We start from the raw sequence: 20,463 nt of genomic DNA on the forward strand, positions 1-20,463 counted from the left end.
TTCTCTTCATCTCTCTCCTCTATTACATTCTGTCTAAGCTCGCTCTCTACAACAATTGCGTCAACCCTCTCTCTCACCTCCACACCTCCGGTCCCTCTTTCTCAAAAAACCCATATGGTCATCTCCTCTCTCCGAGTTCAACCTTCACCACTCCTCCATAGCGGAGTCACCACCAATTCCGGCCGACAGTCGCTCGCGAAAATTGCTCATCCAAATTTGGCCTCGTCCATCTCAGTCTCCAAATGCCGTTCGTCCAGATTTGACTGAACAAAAAGAAAAACTGAAAGAGAGAGTAGACCTTGGCTTGTGGAAATAAGAAAAAAAAGGACAACAGAGGTGTGGGCACAATACGTGAGAAAGAAGAGAAGCTGTTGAAGTGTACGTGTGTAAAGGTGCTGGAGATTGATCATTTTGACTCACTATTTATTTTTCTTACCAAATTTTCTTCTGGTAAATATTTGACCGGGCTCGCCGACGAGCCACGTCATTGGAGAACAAATCAAACACAACAGTTGTTATTCATTTCAATCAAATTTTGCCGCAAATTAAAAAAATTTCTGTGAAACTATAATGTTATACGTAACTCATTGATTGTAAAAACACTTCGATCATCAATAACATTTTCAATTTCTTCTTGAACATTAACGATAAATAAATAAAAAATTGAATGTGCCATCGGTTTCATTGGCTTAATTGGGAACTGAACATGATCGGTCCAATTTCAAGAGACACCGGTCCGGTTCCCAATTTTTGATCGGGACAGATAGCCCGAAAACCAATCACTTATATCTGCAATTATTACGACAGCATGTACGACATTACGCCTCCTGGGGACGACAAATCGCTCCTCGACGACGCTTTGATGCGTTTGGAATTTGGGTCTCGACAAATATTTTATCTATCGGAAACATTGGATATGCTGCGTCAAAAGAAGGAACACGTTATCATCACTCAATCTTTCTCTCCGATTCATGCGGGAGAGAGAATTGCTGGTGCGTTTTAGTGTTGGATCTCCATTGGCCAAGTGCTCACCAAACACACGCACGTAGCGCTTTCGAAACGAGACCCGCCACGCCATTGCCGAACCTCCACGTTACGTGCCCCCAGCGCCGGCTCCTCCTCCCTACGATCCGTGGCCACCCGATCGTGGCCGCCCACGCGTCGGTTTCCGTAGCGCATCAGCTCAGTGTCGCCGGCGACTTTTGCAATATAAGGAGGGGGAGGAAGAAGGCGACGTTTTCCATTCCCCTTCTTCGAAACCCACCTTCATATGAATCACGACACGAGACATTCTCTCTCTCTCTCTCTAAAATGATGGAAGAAGGAGGAGGAGGAGCATCAATGGCGCGCATGGAGGGCAGAGCGTCCATTGACAGCGAGCCCAAGACGCTCAGCTTCCATCAGATAAAGCTTGCCAGGGTAAGGATCGCGTATATAATTCAGAAACCTCTCCGCTCTTGTTGTTTTTCAGTATAAGCAGATGATTTTTCGCTGGGAAACTAACTAATCAACGTGAGTTTGGATGGTGGTGATCGACATCAACGTCCATGGCGTGCGCATGGGAAACAGGAGGCGGCTCTGTACGTGGTGAATAGCTGCACCATGGAAGAGGCCTTGAGGATCTTCACCAAGGTAACGTGTTCATCTCGAAGCATCCTCACCTCTTTATCTTATACTTCCTCCTTGATGGTCATGCGTGATCATCTACATATGCATAGCGGTATGCAAATCGAAGCAGCAGATGACAATGAAACTAGAGGAGTCGATGATAGCTTTCTTGTGCTGAATTCTAAGTCCTCGCCATCAGTTGATCCATATCTCGGAAGTAACGGGAGATTTTCGTTCTTTTTAGGCATGATGGCACCCCTTGTTCGCTCAAGTCTATCGCCGCTCAAAGCAACATTTTACGATATAAATGACGGGAAAATTATTAACACTTGACATGTGATGATTGATTTGAATGGATAGAAACGTTATAATTTTTAGAGCACCTAAAATTTTCTCGATGTGATCTTCACTTTGTGTTTTACATCGTTTACATGTCATTGCACATGCGCCTACCTTGCACACATGGATTCTTAAACCAAGTTGGTCACATGGGTGCATGCGATAATATGTTGGATCCAGGTCGGGACTAACTATTCGGGCACACATAGAAACATGACATGCATATATACTAAGGGTTCTATATCCTCCACGAATAGTTTGTCACATTCGTGTTGCTATTGTTGAATATTATCAATGTTATCGGGTTAATGAAGTTAAAAGTTATTATAATTAAAGTGATTTGCCGGTCTGTATCTTTGTCTTCTTATGAGCACATACGTTATCTTCGTGTGTAAGTGTGTTGTGGTGAAGAGTTCTCTTCATTCTTTCTACTGATGTGGTAATGGCAGACTTGCTGCATCATACAGGGCTTGGAACCAGTAATTTGTTGTGGCAACGGACTCAATCTAGTGGAAGAGCCTAATGACGACCATCATGATGAATTGCGACTGCTGTCTCCGAGGGATGCCGTTTCTGCGCCGTTCTAGCTAGCTTTTAGCCGGCGGGGGCTTTGTACAGATGCTATCGGACTTCTCTTTTTGATACGCTTACCAATAAAATTATTCGATTCATTTTCGCCAACGATCTAATCATGTGATTAACTTCGGTATGGAAACGAAAATGAGCATTATCATTAATCATGTGATTAACTTAAGAAAAATTGTCCAAAAAATCCTCAACCTATTACATGGAGAATTCAGTCCTAAACCTTTTCAATTGTGCTAATTTAGTTCTAAACCTTTTGAGGATTTGCCAATTTAATAATAAAACTTTTGACGATTTGTCAATCACTACAAAAAAAAGTTGGTTTTAGCGACGAATTTTGTCACAAAAAATTTGACAAAATTCGCCGCTAAATGAATTTGCGACGAAATTAGCGACGGAAAAAAATTCGTCGCTAATAGGCCGTCGCAAAATTTTACGACGGAAAATTTCAATTTTCGTCGCTAAATTGAGACAAAAAAAAATTCGTCGCTAATTTTTCGTCGCTAATTTGCCCTGAAAAAACAAAAAAAAATATTCTAATTTTTTTATAAAAAGAAAATTCGTGGCTAATTTGCCACGAAGTGTATTTGTCGCAAAATTTATCGCTAATTTGCCCCGAAAAAACAAAAAAAAAATGTTCTATTTTTTTATAAAAAAAATTCGTGGCAAAATTCGTGGCTAATTTGCCACCAAGTGTATTCGTTGCAAATTTGCCCCGCTATTTTTTTTTATAAAAAAAATTCGTGACAAAATTCGTGGCTAATTTGTCACGAAGTGTATTCGTCGCAAAATTCGTCACTAATTTGCCCCGAAAAAACAAAAAAAAATATTCTATTTTTTTATAAAAAAAAAAATTCGTGGCTAATTTGCCACGTAGTGTATTCGTCGCAAAATTCGTTGCTAATTTGCCCAGAAAAAACAAAAAAAAAATTCTATTTTTTTAATAAAAAAATTCGTGGCAAAATTTGTGGTTAATTTGCCACGAAGTGTATTCGTCGCAAAATTCGTTGCTAATTTGCCCCGAAAAAACAAAAATATATATTCTTTTTTTTTATAAAAAAAATTTTGTGGCTAATTTGTCACGAAATGTATTCGTCGCAAAATTCATCGCTAATTGTCAATCATTTTACAATGAAAATATGAAGTTTTTGTCCATGCTACATGTGCATAAATGAAGAGATGATATCTAACATTGATTCATGATAAGATCTCAAAAAAAAATTATATATATATATCACCAGGTGTAATGACTTACATAATAACTCATGTTATTTTTGTAATATAGATACACCTAACATTTTCGTATATAATCGATGTTACACATACATTTGGATCAGAAAATAGATGGACCTAACATTTTGAGATGTAATCAATCTCAACTTCTCGTTGGATCAATCTTATAACAGTTGAGATAACGTCACTCTAGGTGTTATAACTTTTGTATGACGTTCGTTTAAGGGGCATAAATTTTTTTTTTTTCGATAACTTGAATGCTATAACTTTTAAAAATCATTCACTTAAGTGCTATCGGTGACTTTCCGATACGAAAAATCCCCACGAGACGTTAATTTATTATAAAATCAGATTATATGGCTCGCTAGAGAAACCCAATCAGCAAAAGAGTGCAAAAACGACATCATTTGCTATTTGTTTTTGCTCCAAATCGACGAATTGGGGCTAATAGCTTCAATCGAAACCCTTACCTCAAGAATCGGTCATGTTGAAGTTGCTTCGTGTCCTCCTCTTCCTCTTCTTGGTTGAGAATGGCCATGTCTCTTCCTCCTCCTTCCCTCCTTCGGTACCTCAAAGGCATCATCTTCTGCTCCATCGCCTCCCGCGATCTCTCGGTTCAGACCATCGCAGTTGAACTCAGGATGCCCAAAATAAAACTCTATCGAAAGGTTTCAAGTCGAGTTCTAACGCACTTGTCCTTAAATTTTATCGTAAGGTTTTAAGTCAAGTACAAATTGTGAAAATCCCTTATTCAGATTGAAACGACGTCGTTTCTCACCTCCTCTAAAACCAATCTAAAACCCGCAAACAAGAAAGTCGAGGATAAAGCTCCGCGAGCACCGTCGTTGCTTTCCTCTCTCACGAGAAGGAGCTGCTTCTTCTTCTTCTTCTTCTTCTTCTTCTTCTTCATGGTGGAACGGCAGAAATGAGCTCTCGCAGCTTGAGACCTCTCGATCTCTCCCTGATCCCGAGGCCGTCCTCCCTCTCCGGAGCCTCGTCCGCTCGGTTAGCATTCTCCGTGTCTTGCCTCGGTCGCTCCAAGCGTGTTGGTGGAGCTGCTTCTCGGTCAATCCTCCTCACCGGGCGCCGGAAAGGGTTCCATCGTGGCATACCCAGTGCTTCGAACGTGGGTTCCGGTCCCGACTCAGTCGCGACGACCGCAGAGGAAGACCCCGAGTCGGCCCAGCTGTTCGAGGTTCGGTTCGCCTGTGGCTTCGAGTTCTTGAATTGAATGCGTTCGGGTCTTTGTTGCTTGTGTTAATTTGGGATCAGCGTCGTGGGTGGTTTTGGAATTTTGGGTTTTGCTTTGCTCTGATGAGTGAGGCTGTTCGATGCTGAAAGGTTGAATTTTTGGGATAGTGCATTGGTGGGATGTATTCAAGCGGAACACTCTTGCGTTGTTGCTCGCGTGAGCTTGGGGGTGGTTCTGCTTCTGTAGCCCTTACATTCTATGCTAAAATTTGTTCGGCTAGATAAAGTGGAATTTTTGCCGACTTAGCTAGATGAAGTAGAATCACCCTTTTATCGTTCGGCTCATGCAAAGTATATCTGGTTCTTCGGACTCTGTGTAGCTACTCTACCTTTTCTTATTGGTACAGCATACCTCTCTCGATTCACATATAACTTACGAAGACATTATTCATGGCTAGTGGGATGGTTTAAGGGCACATTGTATTTAGTACATTCTTTTCTTATTCGAGCCTTTTAATTAAAATTAATATGGTAGAGAATGCGATGAAAGACTTGAGGGCATCGGTCATAAAGTTTATGGACGGTTCCCGGCTACGAAGCACATGAAGGGGATGATCCTTCTGTTCTCTGTACTATTCAGATTTGCTGCTAGGAAGTTGCTTTGGCTGTAGGGATTTGAGGTTCTTATGGTTCATTGATGCTTGTCTGCAAATTCATAATTTAGCTGGTATCGATGCTGCATCCCTTTTGCTTTCTTAATTTCTTAAACGCTCTAAAAGTTTCTAAACTTTCAGAAACTGAAAGATGCCGAAAGACAACGGATAAGTAAGCTGGAAGAGCTTGAACGGAAGGCAAACGTCCAATTAGAGAGGCAGCTGGTCATGGCTTCGAGTTGGAGCAGGGCCTTGCTGACTCTTCGAGGAAAGTTGAAAGGAACAGAGTGGGATCCTGAGAATTCGCATAGGATTGATTTCAGTGATTTTCTGGATCTTCTTAACTCCAATAATGTTCAGTTTGTTGAGTATTCGAATTATGGCCAGACAATGTCAGGTTAGATGATTTTCTCGGCTGCTATTATTTTAAAATAGAAAATTTCCGCTATTTTGTACTATCAATCCCTAAGATCACGCCATTTCAACTAGTTTCAAACGCCTTCTTGTTTAGCTATTTCGGTATCCATTTTTTGTGAATGAAATATTGCAATTTTCCTACAGTTGGTTCTGACAGTGGGACAGTTGGAACACATATGATCATTTTCACTAGTGATCCTGGTTTTCCATCTCATCTGAGCCTGTGGAGGTGTATCATGAGCTAATGCTATTGCAATAACTTGATATGTTATATTGTTCCACAAATACCTTTTTAAGGCCCGTACCCCTCACAAGGAAAAGAAAGTAAGATAGAAAAGAAGGAAAAGGATTAACAACAAATAACCAGAAGAAGAAAATTTCAAACTTATGAAAACAGTTACTGTGTATGAAATAAGAATAAAGTCTGTTCTCCTACTAGGTGCAGCTGCTTCCGTAATTTTGAATTCATAACGTTATGTTTATCATCTAGAATGCCTGTGTCCTGGTATTGATGCTGTGTGAGTAGCAGAGAATATATGTTTCGCTAGCTTACAATATTTCCCTTCTCGAATATGCTAGAACACACGCCACTATATCATGCTCCATGTGAATTCTGATTCTTATCTGATAAATGAATTTTCAATTTTCTGCAGTAATCTTACCGTACTATAAAGATGGAAATAGACAAGGAACCCAAGGGAATTCACAGAAAGAAATAATTTTCCGGCGCCATGTGGTTGACCGTATGCCGATTGATTGCTGGAATGATGTTTGGCAAAAGTTGCATCAACAAATAGTGAACGTTGATGTAATTAATGCAGACTCAGTCCATGCTGAAGTTTACTCTACTGTAGCGACTGCAGTGATATGGGGTATGCGGCTTGCCTTGTCAGTTGGCTTGTATCTTTGGATTGATAACATGATGAGGCCAATTTATGCAAAATTGATACCTTGTGATTTGGGAAAACCAAGCGAGAAAATACCACAGCCAGTTAAGCGACGGGCGCTTGGATCATTAGGAAAAAGTCGGTAAGTAAATAGTAGCTTGCGAGTTCTGATTTTTGAATTTGCTGACTTCCTGTTTGATTCCCTACACTACTCACTATCAGTTGTTTGGCTTGTTCTTGCAATTTAATTCTGTGTGGAAACTTTTACCTCCCTTGTTGATTACTCATTTTTATTTCGTTTGCCAAGTTCATCATTTGGTTACTCAATTATAACCAAGGTTCACTGTGGGGTGCAGATCAATAATCTTGATATTACTTTCATCTCAAATTCCTAACTAATTTGGGACATAAATAATCTGATTACATCTTTCAGATGAAATCTTCTATTACTCAGTCCACTGCAAAATTATTGTGATCTACTGGTTATGTCAGTTTGATATCTATCTGAAATTGATAACAGGCATGATATTCCTTTTTGTCAATAGGAAAATTCAGGTACTTGATAAAGCAAACTTTTATGCATGAGAGGATATACTCATGCTTTCAGAAAGGGCTTTTGGATGGGACCTTATGTTCATAAGCCTGAATCCTAATAGATGTGTCTTCAGGGGATGATTAGTTTATAAAGGGAGAAAACACTTAATTCTGGTTTTAGTTATTCAGTGGATACCTATGTGGCAATGCTTTCTTCCTTCATATGAGAAATGTGCACACATCTACCAGGAGAGAATAGTATCTTTAGCCTTTATCAATCTCTTTAGAAATGGACACTCTATGCTGATGAGCAATGCCTGAGGGAAATGGTCTGAGAAGATTATGATCACCATTTACTGTTCAGTTTAAATTAGTTGATTACTTTCGTCTTAACCAATTAAAAATCCAGCAAAAACACTTCCAGAGAAGAGTTATGTCATTTATTTATTACAATTTTTGTTTTTGCCCCTAACATGGAAAGAGTTACATTCCTAGTTGTAGTAATGTAACCCTTGGTCTTTGTCACTTTTTTTTTTTTTTGACCTCGGAGTAACATCTCATGCATGCAATTGTGAAGGAGAAAATGTTTTGAGCAATATACTTTTGCTGTCAAATATGATAACCTGTAGTTTGTGCTGATAACAGTTGACTAGGATCTAACCTTTTTTACTGCTATTACCCAGGGCAAAATTTATTTCTGCAGAAGAAAAAACCGGTGTTACTTTTGATGATTTTGCTGGTCAGGAATACATCAAGCAGGAACTGCAGGAGATTGTAAGAATCCTTAAAAATGAGGAAGAGTTCCAAAACAAAGGAATCTATTGTCCCAAAGGTGTGCTTCTCCATGGCCCCCCTGGAACTGGAAAAACATTGTTGGCTAAGGCCATTGCCGGTGAAGCAGGGCTACCTTTCTTTGCAGCCAATGGAACGGACTTTGTGGAGGTGAGGCATTAGTTCCTATCCGGAATGGTTTAGCTAGAGGGTGGCTACTGACAGGTCTGTATATGGGACATCTTGCTTTCTTAGATACGAAAAAGAAGGCTTCCATAGTGATGATCCGTCTTACTGAACAAATCAGGATTGCGAAGCATTTGAGAGTATTTGTGTGGAAGGTTCTTATTGTGTTAAATCATGTACACAAACCATTGGGATGAACAATCCCGAAATAGCATGGTGCCATATAAGGTGTAATCATGTGTTCAACACATGTAATATCGAGTTGCATATCATGTTATGTGATGGTTAGCAATTGTTTTGATTTCTTGTGACATGTTGATTGGGCAAATGTGCCCACAATAACTATGGTGGAAGTCTTGCATTTGAAAAGCGGCAGTTCCCGTGTTAATTGGCGCAAATAACTCAATTTTTATCACCTGTGAGGATGCATGGAGGATTTGGAATATTTGACCTTTGCACTCTAAGTTTCTATGGACTTCATTCTATGGTTCACAACTTGGGCCAAAAACTATGCTGACCACTCCTAGAAGTGAAAAACTTAAGTGTGTTTTAGCGGTTGAGAGCAGCGGGTGGTGCACTCACACTCTATGTGACTTGTCCATAAGAGTTGTGGGGTCTGTGATTTTAGTGACTCTTTACTGTTCTTAGGGTTAGTGGGGTGTTTTATAGGCCCGTGATTTACCTGTTTTTGTCTTTGCCCATTAAATTTTCTCTTCCTTTATTTTTGTAAACTAAATTTGATTGACTTGCAGACAGTATTCATTATCTTCACTTGATAGTTGGTACAGCTGCTGGCAAAATTGCATTATCTTTGTCATTTCTTTTTTATTGTAATAGAATAAATTCTTGAGTCTGTATATTGTTCCTGAGGTATCACAAATAAACTCCTAACTTGTATTTCGTTTTGTCCAGATGTTTGTAGGTGTGGCCGCATCTCGAGTGAAGGACCTTTTTGCTAGTGCCAGATCATTTGCACCTTCCATTATTTTTATAGATGAGATAGATGCTATTGGTAGCAAAAGGGGCGGACCTGATATTGGAGGGGTGAGACAGCACATTAAAATTTCATGCTCCATCCTTAATAATAATCTGCTATTTCTGTAAAATAAGAAGTGGGTGCGTTCCTCTATACTATCTTAGTAAAAAAATTTCTTGCATTTGAAGGATTTTAAAGCATTAAGTGATAATTGATTGGTCCCACATCTGTCCAGGAAAACCAGTGCAATTACTAACATGCTCTTACTTTTGTCATCTGGTAGCATCTCCCAGGGTAGAAATTCTAGCTTTCTGTCAGCAGCAGTATGCACATTTGCATAATTCGGGTGTCTTGTGATATTCTAACCTGCTTTAAAGCTTCTATCTTTGTTCAGACATGAAATTCAGGGGGTAATTCTGGACTGACCATTTCTTTTTCCTTTTTCTAATTGCTGATCTCCAGAATTTGTTTGAATGAATGTGGGATCGAGGTACCTTGAACGTTGCTTTTGCATATGTTTGACATTATTTTTGTTAGCTTTACCCTTAAGACTAGGCTGCCTCTTTGGATCAAAATTTGGACTTGGTCTATGAATTTTTTTCGTCAACAGTTATGGGGATTTAAGTCTTCAAAAGTATCTATCTAAACCAAGTTTTTGCGGTTCACTCTTTTTTGTTCACTGCAAATATGCTGATCCAGCTACAGAGAAGGCTATGAAAGAGCACTAAGCTCGTTCCTGCATTTTGCTAAACTGATGTGCTCGCATGCTATATGTGAAATTTTGTGGGATTATTGTCAACTAAGCTAAAAGTTTAAATTTGTTAGATTAAGACTTGATTTAACAATTAAATGGTCCGACACTTCCATTCATGTGGAGGCTGAAATTTGATCTAAGACCAAAGCAGGAAAATTATTATTTGGGGAGGCAAATGTTGGACTTGGAGAGATTTGTACATAGGAATTTGTGGGACTACTGCCATTTAATCCTAATGCTAAAGTTATTGATGAAAACACGGTACAATTTTTTTTGCTTATATAGTATGGAACAATTTGTTTATTCTTCATCATCCTGGAAGGCTTTCCATTGCCTGAAGCGGTTATTCAGTCTTAATAACATTGTAAAGATAGTTCTTTGAACTTTTCAGTTGCTTGTACTTTATTCTCCTCAGCTTCAAGTTGAGATCTTACTTAAGCCTGGCATTTATGTGTTTTATTTATTAACTTTTCAGTTCTTATCATCTCTCTTTCTCTCTCTCTCTCTCTCACATCTCTACCTGCTGCTTTTATAGGGTGGTGCAGAGAGGGAACAAGGTCTGCTTCAGATACTGACAGAATTGGATGGTTTTAAAGTCTCTACATCACAGGTTGCTTCCTATTTGTATAGATAAACGTTGTACTTGCTTTCAGTAATTTCCATATATTGCAACCATTGGTGCCTCTGTTGAAAATTTAACTGCAGATAAAAGGAAAATGAACCAAAATATCACTAAACTGCTGATCATTTCAGGTCTTAGTTATAGGTGCTACAAATAGGCTGGATATTCTCGATCCAGCTCTTCTGAGAAAGGGTCGATTTGACAAGATTATACGAGTTGGTTTGCCATCTAAGGATGGTAGATTGGCCATATTAAAGGTACTTTGGTTGCTATTTTGGCTTGCAAATTCTTGCATTGTGATGTTTGCATGGTTTAATGTTTCGGATGGTCTCTGCCAATTACAGGTGCATGCTAGAAACAAGTTTTTTCGCTCAGAAAAAGAAAAGGAGGTGCTACTGGAAGAGATTGCTGAGCTTACAGAAGATTTTACTGGAGCAGAGCTGCAAAATATATTGTAAACATAAATTAATTGTCATTAACACTAAGGATAAGTGCAGAGAGAGAGAGAGAGAGTTTGTGTCTAATATTCATTTTTCTCGATAACAGGAATGAAGCTGGAATTTTGACTGCCAGAAAAGACTTAGACTACATTGGGCGAGATGAACTTCTGGAGGCCTTGAAGAGGGTAAGTGGTGGCTCTCACCCTTCTGCGTCTCTTTGAGACAACCCTTACATCACTTTGATGTTGTATGGCTTTGCAGCAAAAAGGAACATTTGAAACAGGCCAAGAAGATAGTACTGAGATTCCAGAAGAATTAAAATTAAGGTTGGCATATCGAGAGGCTGCTGTTGCTGTTATCTCATGCTACTTTCCAGATCCCTACCGTCCTTTTACTGAGGTCCGGGGACTATGCTATCTGGCTCATGCTGTTTGGTGTTTTAAACTATTCTTATGCTCACAAAAAGTTTCTCATTTGCGTTTGATTTCTGCAGACAGATATTAATTCAATACGAAGCCAGCCGAATATGCGCTATAAGGATATCTCAGGCCAAGTCTATGCAAGGAAATCAGATTATGTGAACTCCATAATCCGAGCTTGTGCTCGTAAGTTACCGATGTATAAATTTGATTTCTTATTGCCATTTTTCTTGTCAATTAGGGAAGATACCCTCATTCTTCTCTTTGACAATAGTAGCTTTTTCTTTTATTGTATCTACTGTTCCTGTTGTTTTGTTGGGGTGGGGCACTTGCATTGGTGGTTGGGATGGCAAGGCCCTGTCTATAAATTTTTTTTGAAGCACTTGGACTTGCCTGCAAAACCTCATTTTCTATTTTCAATGTCTCTCAAACTTTGAATAAGGAAGATGGGATATAAACCCCAAGGCAATTTAAATGCTGTTTTGTGTTTCCATCGTGGATGTATTTTCAACTTTCTTGATTTACAAACCATCTTCCTTTGATTTTATTGTGGCCTTCATCTGCATTTTTGTTTTTTTGGTTTGTTGACTCTATTCTGCAGCTAGGGTAATAGAAGAGGAAATGTTTGGGATCGATAACATGTGCTGGATATCGTCTAAGGCAACACTGGAAACTTCCAGACTTGCAGAGTTTCTGATTCTGCAGACAGGGATGACTGCATTTGGAAAAGCATACTATAGAAATCAGGGCGATCTTGTGCCAAATGTATGTATGGCTGATCCAAGTATGACAACAATGTATTTTGCCCCATAATAGAGCTACTTTTTGAAACAGTTCTCCAAATATAGTGAAACAAATATAAAAACTTGATTAATTTCAACAGCTAGCAGCAAAACTGGAAGCTCTTAGAGAAGAATACATGCGGTTTGCTGTGGAAAAATGCGCCTCGGTATTTCGGGAATACCAATCAGCTGTAGAGACAATCACAGGTTATGATTCTTATATAACAAGTCATTTGATGTTGAAGATAAATGGTAGTGTACTTGGAGATTTTATTATTAAACTGGTTTTATGTGCCTTCTTAGTGATACTAAATTCTCTTTCTCAGTTCCTTAATGTGGTTATGCTTCACAGATATTTTACTGGAAAAAGGAGAGATCAAAGCCGAAGAAATTTGGGCTGTTTATAATGGCACCCCTCGGATACCTCAGGTAATTCTCGAGTTCATGACATATTGAAAATATTTACTTCGGTTATTTTTTGGTCACCTTCCTGCAATTGGCTTGGTTAGTTATCCAGTGATAAACCAGTACGCATGTGATCCATACCTGCTTAAGCTATGCCACATGCAGTGAGTTAGGAGAGTGTGGTTGGAAGCAAGCTAACACAATAAGAATCTTCATTATCTTACCGAACTCCACCACCTCCAGTTCTGAGGATTGGAGAATCATAGTTGAGGAAAAGGACTAATGAGAGCTAGCATAAACTTATTTATTGAACCATATCTTCATTTAATATTTTAAAATAGTTGATCGATCCGTAAAACTCTACAAATCTTAATTGACCATTACTTGGATGTCTTCAACCACCATCCTAAACTGGAATGGAATTAAAAAAAAATGTTGATGCACACTAAAAACAAAAGAAGGAATAGGAAATTTGGCAATAGAGTGAGAACAGAAAGTGGTACATGTTCATCGCAAAAAGTAGAGATAATTGTTTGTTGTTTCATGACTCAAGGGAATCTGTGAATTATGATTTTTGAACTATGTGGTTTCATCATGTAACACTGATGTCAATGACCACATGGACCTGCTAAAAGCACTATTTTATTGGTTCTTGTTCAGCCGTCTGTGAGTCCTGTAGACGAGTATGGAGCTCTCATTTATGCTGGACGATGGGGTATTTACGGGGTAACACTTCCAGGGAGGGTTACTTTTGCACCCGGAAATGTTGGATTTTCCACATTTGGTGCACCTCGTCCAATGGAGGTATGTGTAAATGTAGTTTAGTGAGGTTTTATGTTACTATATTTGTGCCCAAGCAAAATGACGTTGCCTTGCCTTGTGAAATGATGTTGCTTTGCCTTTCTGTCCCATTTATGTGCAGACTCAAGTCATTAGCGATGAAACTTGGAAGCTGATTGATGGTATATGGGATAAAAGGGTTCAGGAAATCAAATCTGAAGCTGCCATGGAGATAGAAGAAGACATTGAAAAACCTCAACTTCTTATGGCGAGCCATTTCTTTTGAAACGACAACACATCAGAATGTCTTTGAGGTTTGTCCATAATCATGGATTTCCTTTCCTCATAGCAACTGTTATTGATCAGTTTTGTAAAATTGAGCATTTGTTAAGAGAACATAGTTGACATGTACATAAGCAAGATGAGACAACTCGATCTTCTGAGGGGAAGCCACTGTGTCCCGTCAAAGCTAGTAAGAGAGAGAAACTGATAGCAGTAGACTCATATGCATCTTTTTCTTATATTTTCCAGTTCAGGTGATACGTATTGCATGATTTTGTTATGGTTGAATGCTGCAATAATGTTTTTTTGCATCTTCAAGGGATAATATACCGGGGTGTAAGGGAGCCTCTGTGCATAGTCAAAAGCTTGTTTAGTCCTCGGATGTGTTTCAGAGCCCATTTTTGAGCTGTGCGTCCATGAAAATGACATGTGATGCCTTCTGTGATGATCTGCGGGAGATAAGTGGAGAGTTGCTCCGGTTATTCTGTCATCAGTTGTTTTTAGTCTTAAACAATGAGCAAGTTTTTACCATTTCCATTGAGCACTGAATGAGAGGAACTGCTGAATGGATGCTACCGTGCATAATTACACATTCCATTCTATCATTTCTGCTCTTATTTGGTATTTTTTTTTTTCTTTTTGTTTTTGGCAAGGCTCTTATCTGCAACTCGAATAACAAGGTGCCTGATGAGCAGCTAGATATATCTCCAGGGTAAGCAGCATTACTTATTTCAGGGCTTCTGCTTCACAACAAGCTTATAATGAATCCCATGGAATCTGAGTACTCTGAGGTCTGATCCATCTGAGAGGTGCTCTCGAGTGACTATTATCCGTTTGTGGACAGCATGATCTCTGTGAATCCTCACCTTGACCGTGCTAAACTACAAGCTTGAGCATGCAAGAGATCTGGGAAGATTTGAAAACTAAGATGGCAGAGTGAATTGTCTCGAAATGCACCAAATGTAGTTCAGTGTATAGAATTTCTTACATGTTTTCAGTTTTGCAATCATAAGGTGGGCTGCGGCCGTCATTTTTGGTTTTATTTTTAAGCACGGCACGGCACGGCTAAACGCTAGCAGTGATAGTGGTACTTGAAGTTTCAAGGTCAATGAGATAAAGAGATGCAGTTTCTACATACACTTCTTGGGGACAGAATGAAAAAGAAAGAGCAGATTGTGTCATGTCAAGTCATTTTTCAGTTATCATCTCTATCTCTCCACGATATTAACATGCAGGATTTTCACAATGACCCTGGATCTTGATCGACCGGATTCGGAAGCACATACGGCTGGATCGGCTTCTTCTGAGTCTCATGCAGGGCGGGAAGTTAAAGGGGGTTTATTGAAATCTCTCGCCCTCTTCGACTATGATGTATTCCTCCATTCTCTGTGGAGATTTTTGGGTCGTTCCCTAGCCTCGCCATTAGTCGGAAGCTGCACCAGTGGATGGTACGATACGAATGCCGAGACTCATCTGTTTTCGCATAATTTTCATGAGCTCCTTCTCTTTTGAGGATGTATCAGTTGTAACTTATTTGATAACCAGGAGGATGAGGAGTGACTAATAAGAATTAAGAGTCATGCCCTCTTGGGGAGGGTCATGATCTTTCACCAAAAGACAATTAAAGCAACGATGAGGATGATGAATGGATGAATGAATATATAAATGATCAAACAAATAACTAAATTATTCATTATTATACTTTATATAATACTCCAATAATTCCCACTATTTTATAAGCATAATAATTCTTCACAAGTTGTTCCTAGAAAGGATCGGAATTGATGATAAAGAAAAGGTGAAATAAACAATTGAGTATCTGTACAGTGCATAACATAAATCTTATGCTTGTACAATTCAAAGTATGACAAAAATCTTGATCTTAGAATGTTAAGAAATTATTCATCTTGAAGGAAAAATTTCAGTAGTTCTTTCAAAGCAAGGTGTTAATAGGTTATGCACTTATCGCGGCTTAGGAAACGCTTTAGAAATTTACCACTGACTCATTGGAAGCAACCCTGACTTCCTCCCATTCAAGGGCGAATCTCTCTATTGCTTTGTTTGTTTGGTGAAAAATAAATGATTTGAAAAATATTTTCATAAAAATAATCTCTTATATCTTTTACAAAAATGAATAGACGAAAAAGAATTTCGTTATTCATGAAAATATTCAAACATAAATTTTTGTCGATAATAAATTTTTTTTATTAATTAATTATTTCTAGAGTGTACGCAACCACACATTTGCTCCTCTAGTGTGCTATGGATTCGTTAAGAACGATTAAGTTCAACCTTATTTTGTTGCGAATAAAATAATGCGCTGCTAGGATGGATTTTTTCATTTTTAATTTCAAACCAAATTACCTCATTAATTCCAAAATTTGGTGCACAGAAATGTAACCTAGCATCAAATTTTCTCTGGACCTCAAATTGGTCGAATTTCCTTAGAACTCTAACAAACAGTATCATTAATTTGCATCGTTCGGTTTTCTAGGTACTTGAAACCTTAAATAAGTTTTATGTATTTTTCTTGATCTATTTTTTTACGTGATCATGCGGTGTTCCATGACGTTAAATGATGAATGTATAATCCGGAACCACTAATTTGAGTTTTTATTTTATGACTTTTTAATGAAATATAAGTTGTTAGTGAATTGCAGCAGAGCAAATGGTAGTCATTAAAGGTGATGGTATGAGACTTGGTAGCTTCCATGTTTCAAAGTATGTAGGTTAGGTTTAAAAAAAAATGATGAACCTGTTTTTCCATGGATAAGTTCAGGTTCTTGAGGTTCCTTTCGCGAAAAATAAATGATTTATGGCTTATATTGTTTGAAAAAAAATTGAATAGAAAATTCTTTTCATCGCCTACGAAAACAATTATCATCGATAATCAAAATATTTTTTCATTAGCGAATTTTTCTAAACGATGTAAATAATTATTTTTCAAAAAATATTTTCCAAATCCCATTTCTCGCTTCAAATTTCTTCAAAGTCTTGAACTTTAAAACCCAGAAGAGGCAAAACCCTACAAACAAGAAGCCGCTTCTCTCTCCCCCTCCCCCTACGAGGGCCACAGCAGACGGCAAGGAGCAACGCGGCGGAGCGCCGCCGCGTCGGGAGAGCACACCCCTTTTCCTCGCCGCCGCGGCCGACGGCAGCGACGGGCCCGTCGCCTGATGGTAGCGGCCGCCGACGTCGCCAAGCTCCTATCTTTTTTCAGACCCATGATTCCTCCTGCGTTGGCTTGCCCGAAACGAGGAGTTCGAATTCCGGGAGGTCTTGTGGTCTTCGCGGGCGCATCCACTTCCTGTGCTGCTCGAGCCATTGAGCCCGATGAAGCGAGCGAGTCCGGCGACGGCGACGATCATGGCTACGCTGAGTCCAAGCGGAGGATGCACCGCTTTGCCTCCTTGGGCCAGCTAGGGAGAGCGCTGGAGGCGTTGAATTGGATGGGCCATTCGCCTGGGAAGCCGACGGTGTACGACTACAATGCCTTGATGTACCGTTACCTGAAATCGGGAGGTGTGGTTTTGGAGGAGTTGTTTGGAGTGTATCGTGGGATGAAGAGGTTTGGCCCTGCGCCTAATGCTCTGACTTTCAATACGCTTCTCAATGGAATGTTGTCTCTTGGGCGCTTGACGGATGCGTGCTTCATTGCTCAGGAGATGAGGGAGTGTGGCTTCTGGCCTTCCTTTAGTTGTTTGTCGAAATTGTTGAAGAAATCGCTAGGATTGGGGAGCTTGGCGGATGCACTCCAAGCGTTTGAATTAATGCTGAAGTGTGAGTATCGCCCCACTGAACCCACGTTGAGATCCTTGATCTCTGTACTCTGCAAAAGCGGGATGGTCCAGGGGGCCCATCGAGTTGTGTCGGCTCTCTTCGACAGAGGTTGTGTTTGTTGTATCTACAGTTGTAATCCGATTGTCTGGGCTTTGTGCAAGTCTGGCCAGAGTTGTCGTGCTCTGGAGTTGTTATACTGGCTGAAGAAGAGAGGTGTTCATCCTAATGTTTCCTCATACACGGCTTTGGTTTATGGATTTAGCAGGGAAGGGTCGTGGGAGGAAGCATTTCAATGCTTTAATGTCATGAAACGCGATGGATGCAAAGCTAACGTGATAACTTACACTGTAATTATAAAGTTTCTTTGTGACAATGAGCAGATTAAAGATGCATTAGCCCTTTTGTCCAAGATGGATAAGGAAGGATACTGTCCAGACTTGTACCCATACAATATCATTCTCCGGGCATTGTGTCATCTGAATAGACTCGTGGATGTTTCAGAAGTTTGTGGGATGATTGATGAAAAGGGTCTTTCACCTGACCCATACACATATTCTGCTTTGGCCGGAGGCCTATTAAAATTTGGCGGAGTAAAAATGCCGGCCAAATTAAAAGATGGCAGAGTAAGATTTGCAGGCGATCTATTATGTGATGCAATTTCTTCGGGCTGTAGCCTGGATATTTGTGTATATAATATATACTTATTGGGTCTATGTTGCATTAATAAAGCCAAGGAAGCTTTGTCTGCCCTTGAATGTATGATAGAAGGGCGGGTTATTCCAAATAATGTTTCGTTGAACACAATTTTGTGTGGTTTCTGTAAGGAGAACAGTATTGATGAGGCTTTACAGATTTTGGACCGTTTTAAGTGGATTGGCAGTGGACCAGATGTAGTTTCTTTCAATACAATTTTGTCTACAGCATGCAGACATGGAAACTCTGCGATGATTAGAAGGGTCTTGTACCGTATGGAGTACGAAGGCATTAAGCTCGACGTTGTAGGTTTGACTTGCTTGATTGGATATTTCTGTACATATGGAAAATTTTCAGAGTCTTTTAAGCTATTGGAATCCATGATGTTGAATGGACCCAGACCGACAATTATTACCTTAAATGTGCTTTTAGACAAAGTTTGCAAGAATAAGCTACTTGCAATTGATTACTGGATCTTCCGCGGCATCGGTCATGGAATCCTTCCTGATATTACCTCATACAATATTCTCCTAAATGCATACGCGGAAGAGAAAAATTATGCAATGGCTGGTAAGCTTCTCATGGATATGCAAAAACAGAAACTAAACCCCGATGTTGTCACATGTGGTACCGTGATTAAGCAGCTCTGTGAGGAAGGGATGGTTTTGGCTGCTCTTCAACTCAGGGATCAAATGATGAAAAATGGGCTTACTCCAAGTATTGCAATCTATAACACCATATTAGCCGCCATGTTTCAGAGAGGGAAGTTTTCAGATGCTATCGCATTAGTAACCGCGATGGTCGGGGAAGGGTGTGAGCCTAGTGAAATTACGTTCAGAATTCTTAATCGAGCCGTGTCCAAGGGTTGTATGAAGAGCTTTCCCAAGGTTGCCAAAATTGTAGAGTTTACCATCTCTGATCGTCCTGAAGGGAATGCCATGGATGATTTCGGCATAGTTTCTTCACGTTAAGAATCCGGCTGAAGTGCGGAAGAAGTTGCACTTGCAAGTGGTGCGTCCCTTACCTGCTTTGAGGGATTCCATAGCCTGCATTTTCTTTTTCAGGTCATGTTATCTGTACCATCTTTTCAGTGGTTAATTGTGTGGATGCTGACTTTGAATATGAAATATGACAAACTAAGCTCCTGGAACTGCTGGATATTTTCTTGGCTAGAATTAAAATTATTTCAAAGTGGGTTTTGCGAGAAATTTTGAATGGTGGTCAGCTGGTGGATCTCTTCATCTTCATCCTCTTGGTTTTTGAATATTTTGAGACCCCAGCAATGTACAATCAGACTAGATCTAGAACAATGCTGTAGAAACGGTTAACAGACAGGGAAGAGAAGTTGTAGACTGCAGATAAATACAAGGGGAAGAAGGAAACCGGCACGATTGATATACATAAAAAGTAGAAATAGGAAGAGAAGCTTTGAGAATACGTGAGAGTAGTTAGCTATAGATTTGATGTGCCTATACTAAACTTCATAAAAAACTGTATGATGCTTATGAGTTAAAGAATTTAAGGAGAATGAAGCACTTCTGACTTGTCAACCGTGGTTTCATCATGTGAGAATGATCTTTACGGCCAAATGGACATGCTAAAACTCTATTTTTCTTGGTCCTTGTTCAGCCGGCTGTGAGCCCTACAGATGAATTCGGAGGGATCATTTATACCAGACGATGAAAAATTCGTGAGCAACATAGGGTTACATTAGCACCTGAAGATGTTGGATCCTTAATTTCTTGCACCTTGTCTTATGGAGGTATGCCTAGATATGGTTTAGTTACTGCTACTATTTTTTCCCATTGCCAGATAATGTCTGAATTTTTGCTCCATTCATTTGCAGACCCATGTCAGCAGTGATGAAGCTTGAAAGTTGACTTATGGCATATGGGATGAAAAAGGTCGGTGAAATCATATGAAGCTTCAGGGGATATAAGAAAATGACAATGAATAGCCTCAACTTATTTGGGTCAAGCCACTTATTCTGAAAGTAACAGGACATCTTAGCACCGTCTTTAAGGTGTGTCTGCATTCTTTCCTTCCCTTATCATTTCTTCCTTCATCAGTTTTTACTTTATCAGTTTGTATGGTTGAAACTTTTTTTTTAATTTGAAAGAGAATAG

The 20,463-nt window shown here is 39.5% G+C and overlaps 1 protein-coding gene and 1 pseudogene across 4 annotated transcripts; both read left to right on the top strand.

Moving 5' to 3' along the window:
• The first annotated feature begins 4,607 nt into the window (after positions 1-4,607).
• LOC115688808 (probable inactive ATP-dependent zinc metalloprotease FTSHI 4, chloroplastic) lies at positions 4,608-15,565 on the top strand. Of its 4 annotated transcripts, XR_008816870.1 has the most exons (18): positions 4,610-4,960; positions 5,751-6,006; positions 6,680-7,055; positions 8,131-8,389; positions 9,317-9,448; positions 10,670-10,744; positions 10,888-11,013; positions 11,101-11,210; positions 11,303-11,381; positions 11,458-11,595; positions 11,690-11,801; positions 12,217-12,380; positions 12,499-12,604; positions 12,750-12,826; positions 13,463-13,606; positions 13,725-13,896; positions 14,518-14,576; positions 15,100-15,565. XR_008816870.1 is itself a non-coding variant. In XM_056312664.1 (17 exons), the coding sequence occupies exons 1-16, from the start codon at positions 4,691-4,693 to the stop codon at positions 13,866-13,868; spliced, it is 2,568 nt and encodes an 855-aa protein (XP_056168639.1). In that variant the 5' UTR covers positions 4,610-4,690; the 3' UTR covers positions 13,869-13,896; positions 14,560-15,051. The 4 variants fall into 4 exon arrangements, 3 of the variants coding, with proteins under 3 accessions (XP_056168640.1, XP_056168639.1, XP_030470592.2); XM_056312664.1 differs by lacking the exon at positions 15,100-15,565 and having other exon boundaries at positions 14,560-15,051; XM_030614732.2 differs by lacking the exon at positions 15,100-15,565 and having other exon boundaries at positions 4,611-4,960; positions 14,518-15,051.
• Positions 15,566-16,861: 1,296 nt separating this feature from the next.
• LOC115688809 (pentatricopeptide repeat-containing protein At1g62720-like) lies at positions 16,862-19,298 on the top strand (annotated as a pseudogene).
• Positions 19,299-20,463: the final 1,165 nt, after the last annotated feature.

The sequence above is a fragment of the Syzygium oleosum genome, unplaced genomic scaffold, assembly GCF_021117445.2.
Source record: "Syzygium oleosum isolate NSW1041296 unplaced genomic scaffold, Sole_v2.1 Sole_v2.06, whole genome shotgun sequence".
NCBI classification, from domain to species: Eukaryota; Viridiplantae; Streptophyta; class Magnoliopsida; order Myrtales; family Myrtaceae; genus Syzygium; species Syzygium oleosum.

What these genes read in the sequence shown, in the direction of transcription:
- LOC115688808 (XM_056312664.1), top strand. Translation starts at nt 4,691, where the DNA reads ATGAGCTCTCGCAGCTTGAGACCTCTCGATCTCTCCCTGATCCCGAGG. An exon ending in AGTCGGCCCAGCTGTTCGAG is followed by an intron (nt 4,961 to 5,750) that starts GTTCGGTTCGCC and finishes CTAAACTTTCAG; the next exon opens with AAACTGAAAGATGCCGAAAG. An exon ending in CATAATCCGAGCTTGTGCTC is followed by an intron (nt 11,802 to 12,216) that starts GTAAGTTACCGA and finishes TCTATTCTGCAG; the next exon opens with CTAGGGTAATAGAAGAGGAA.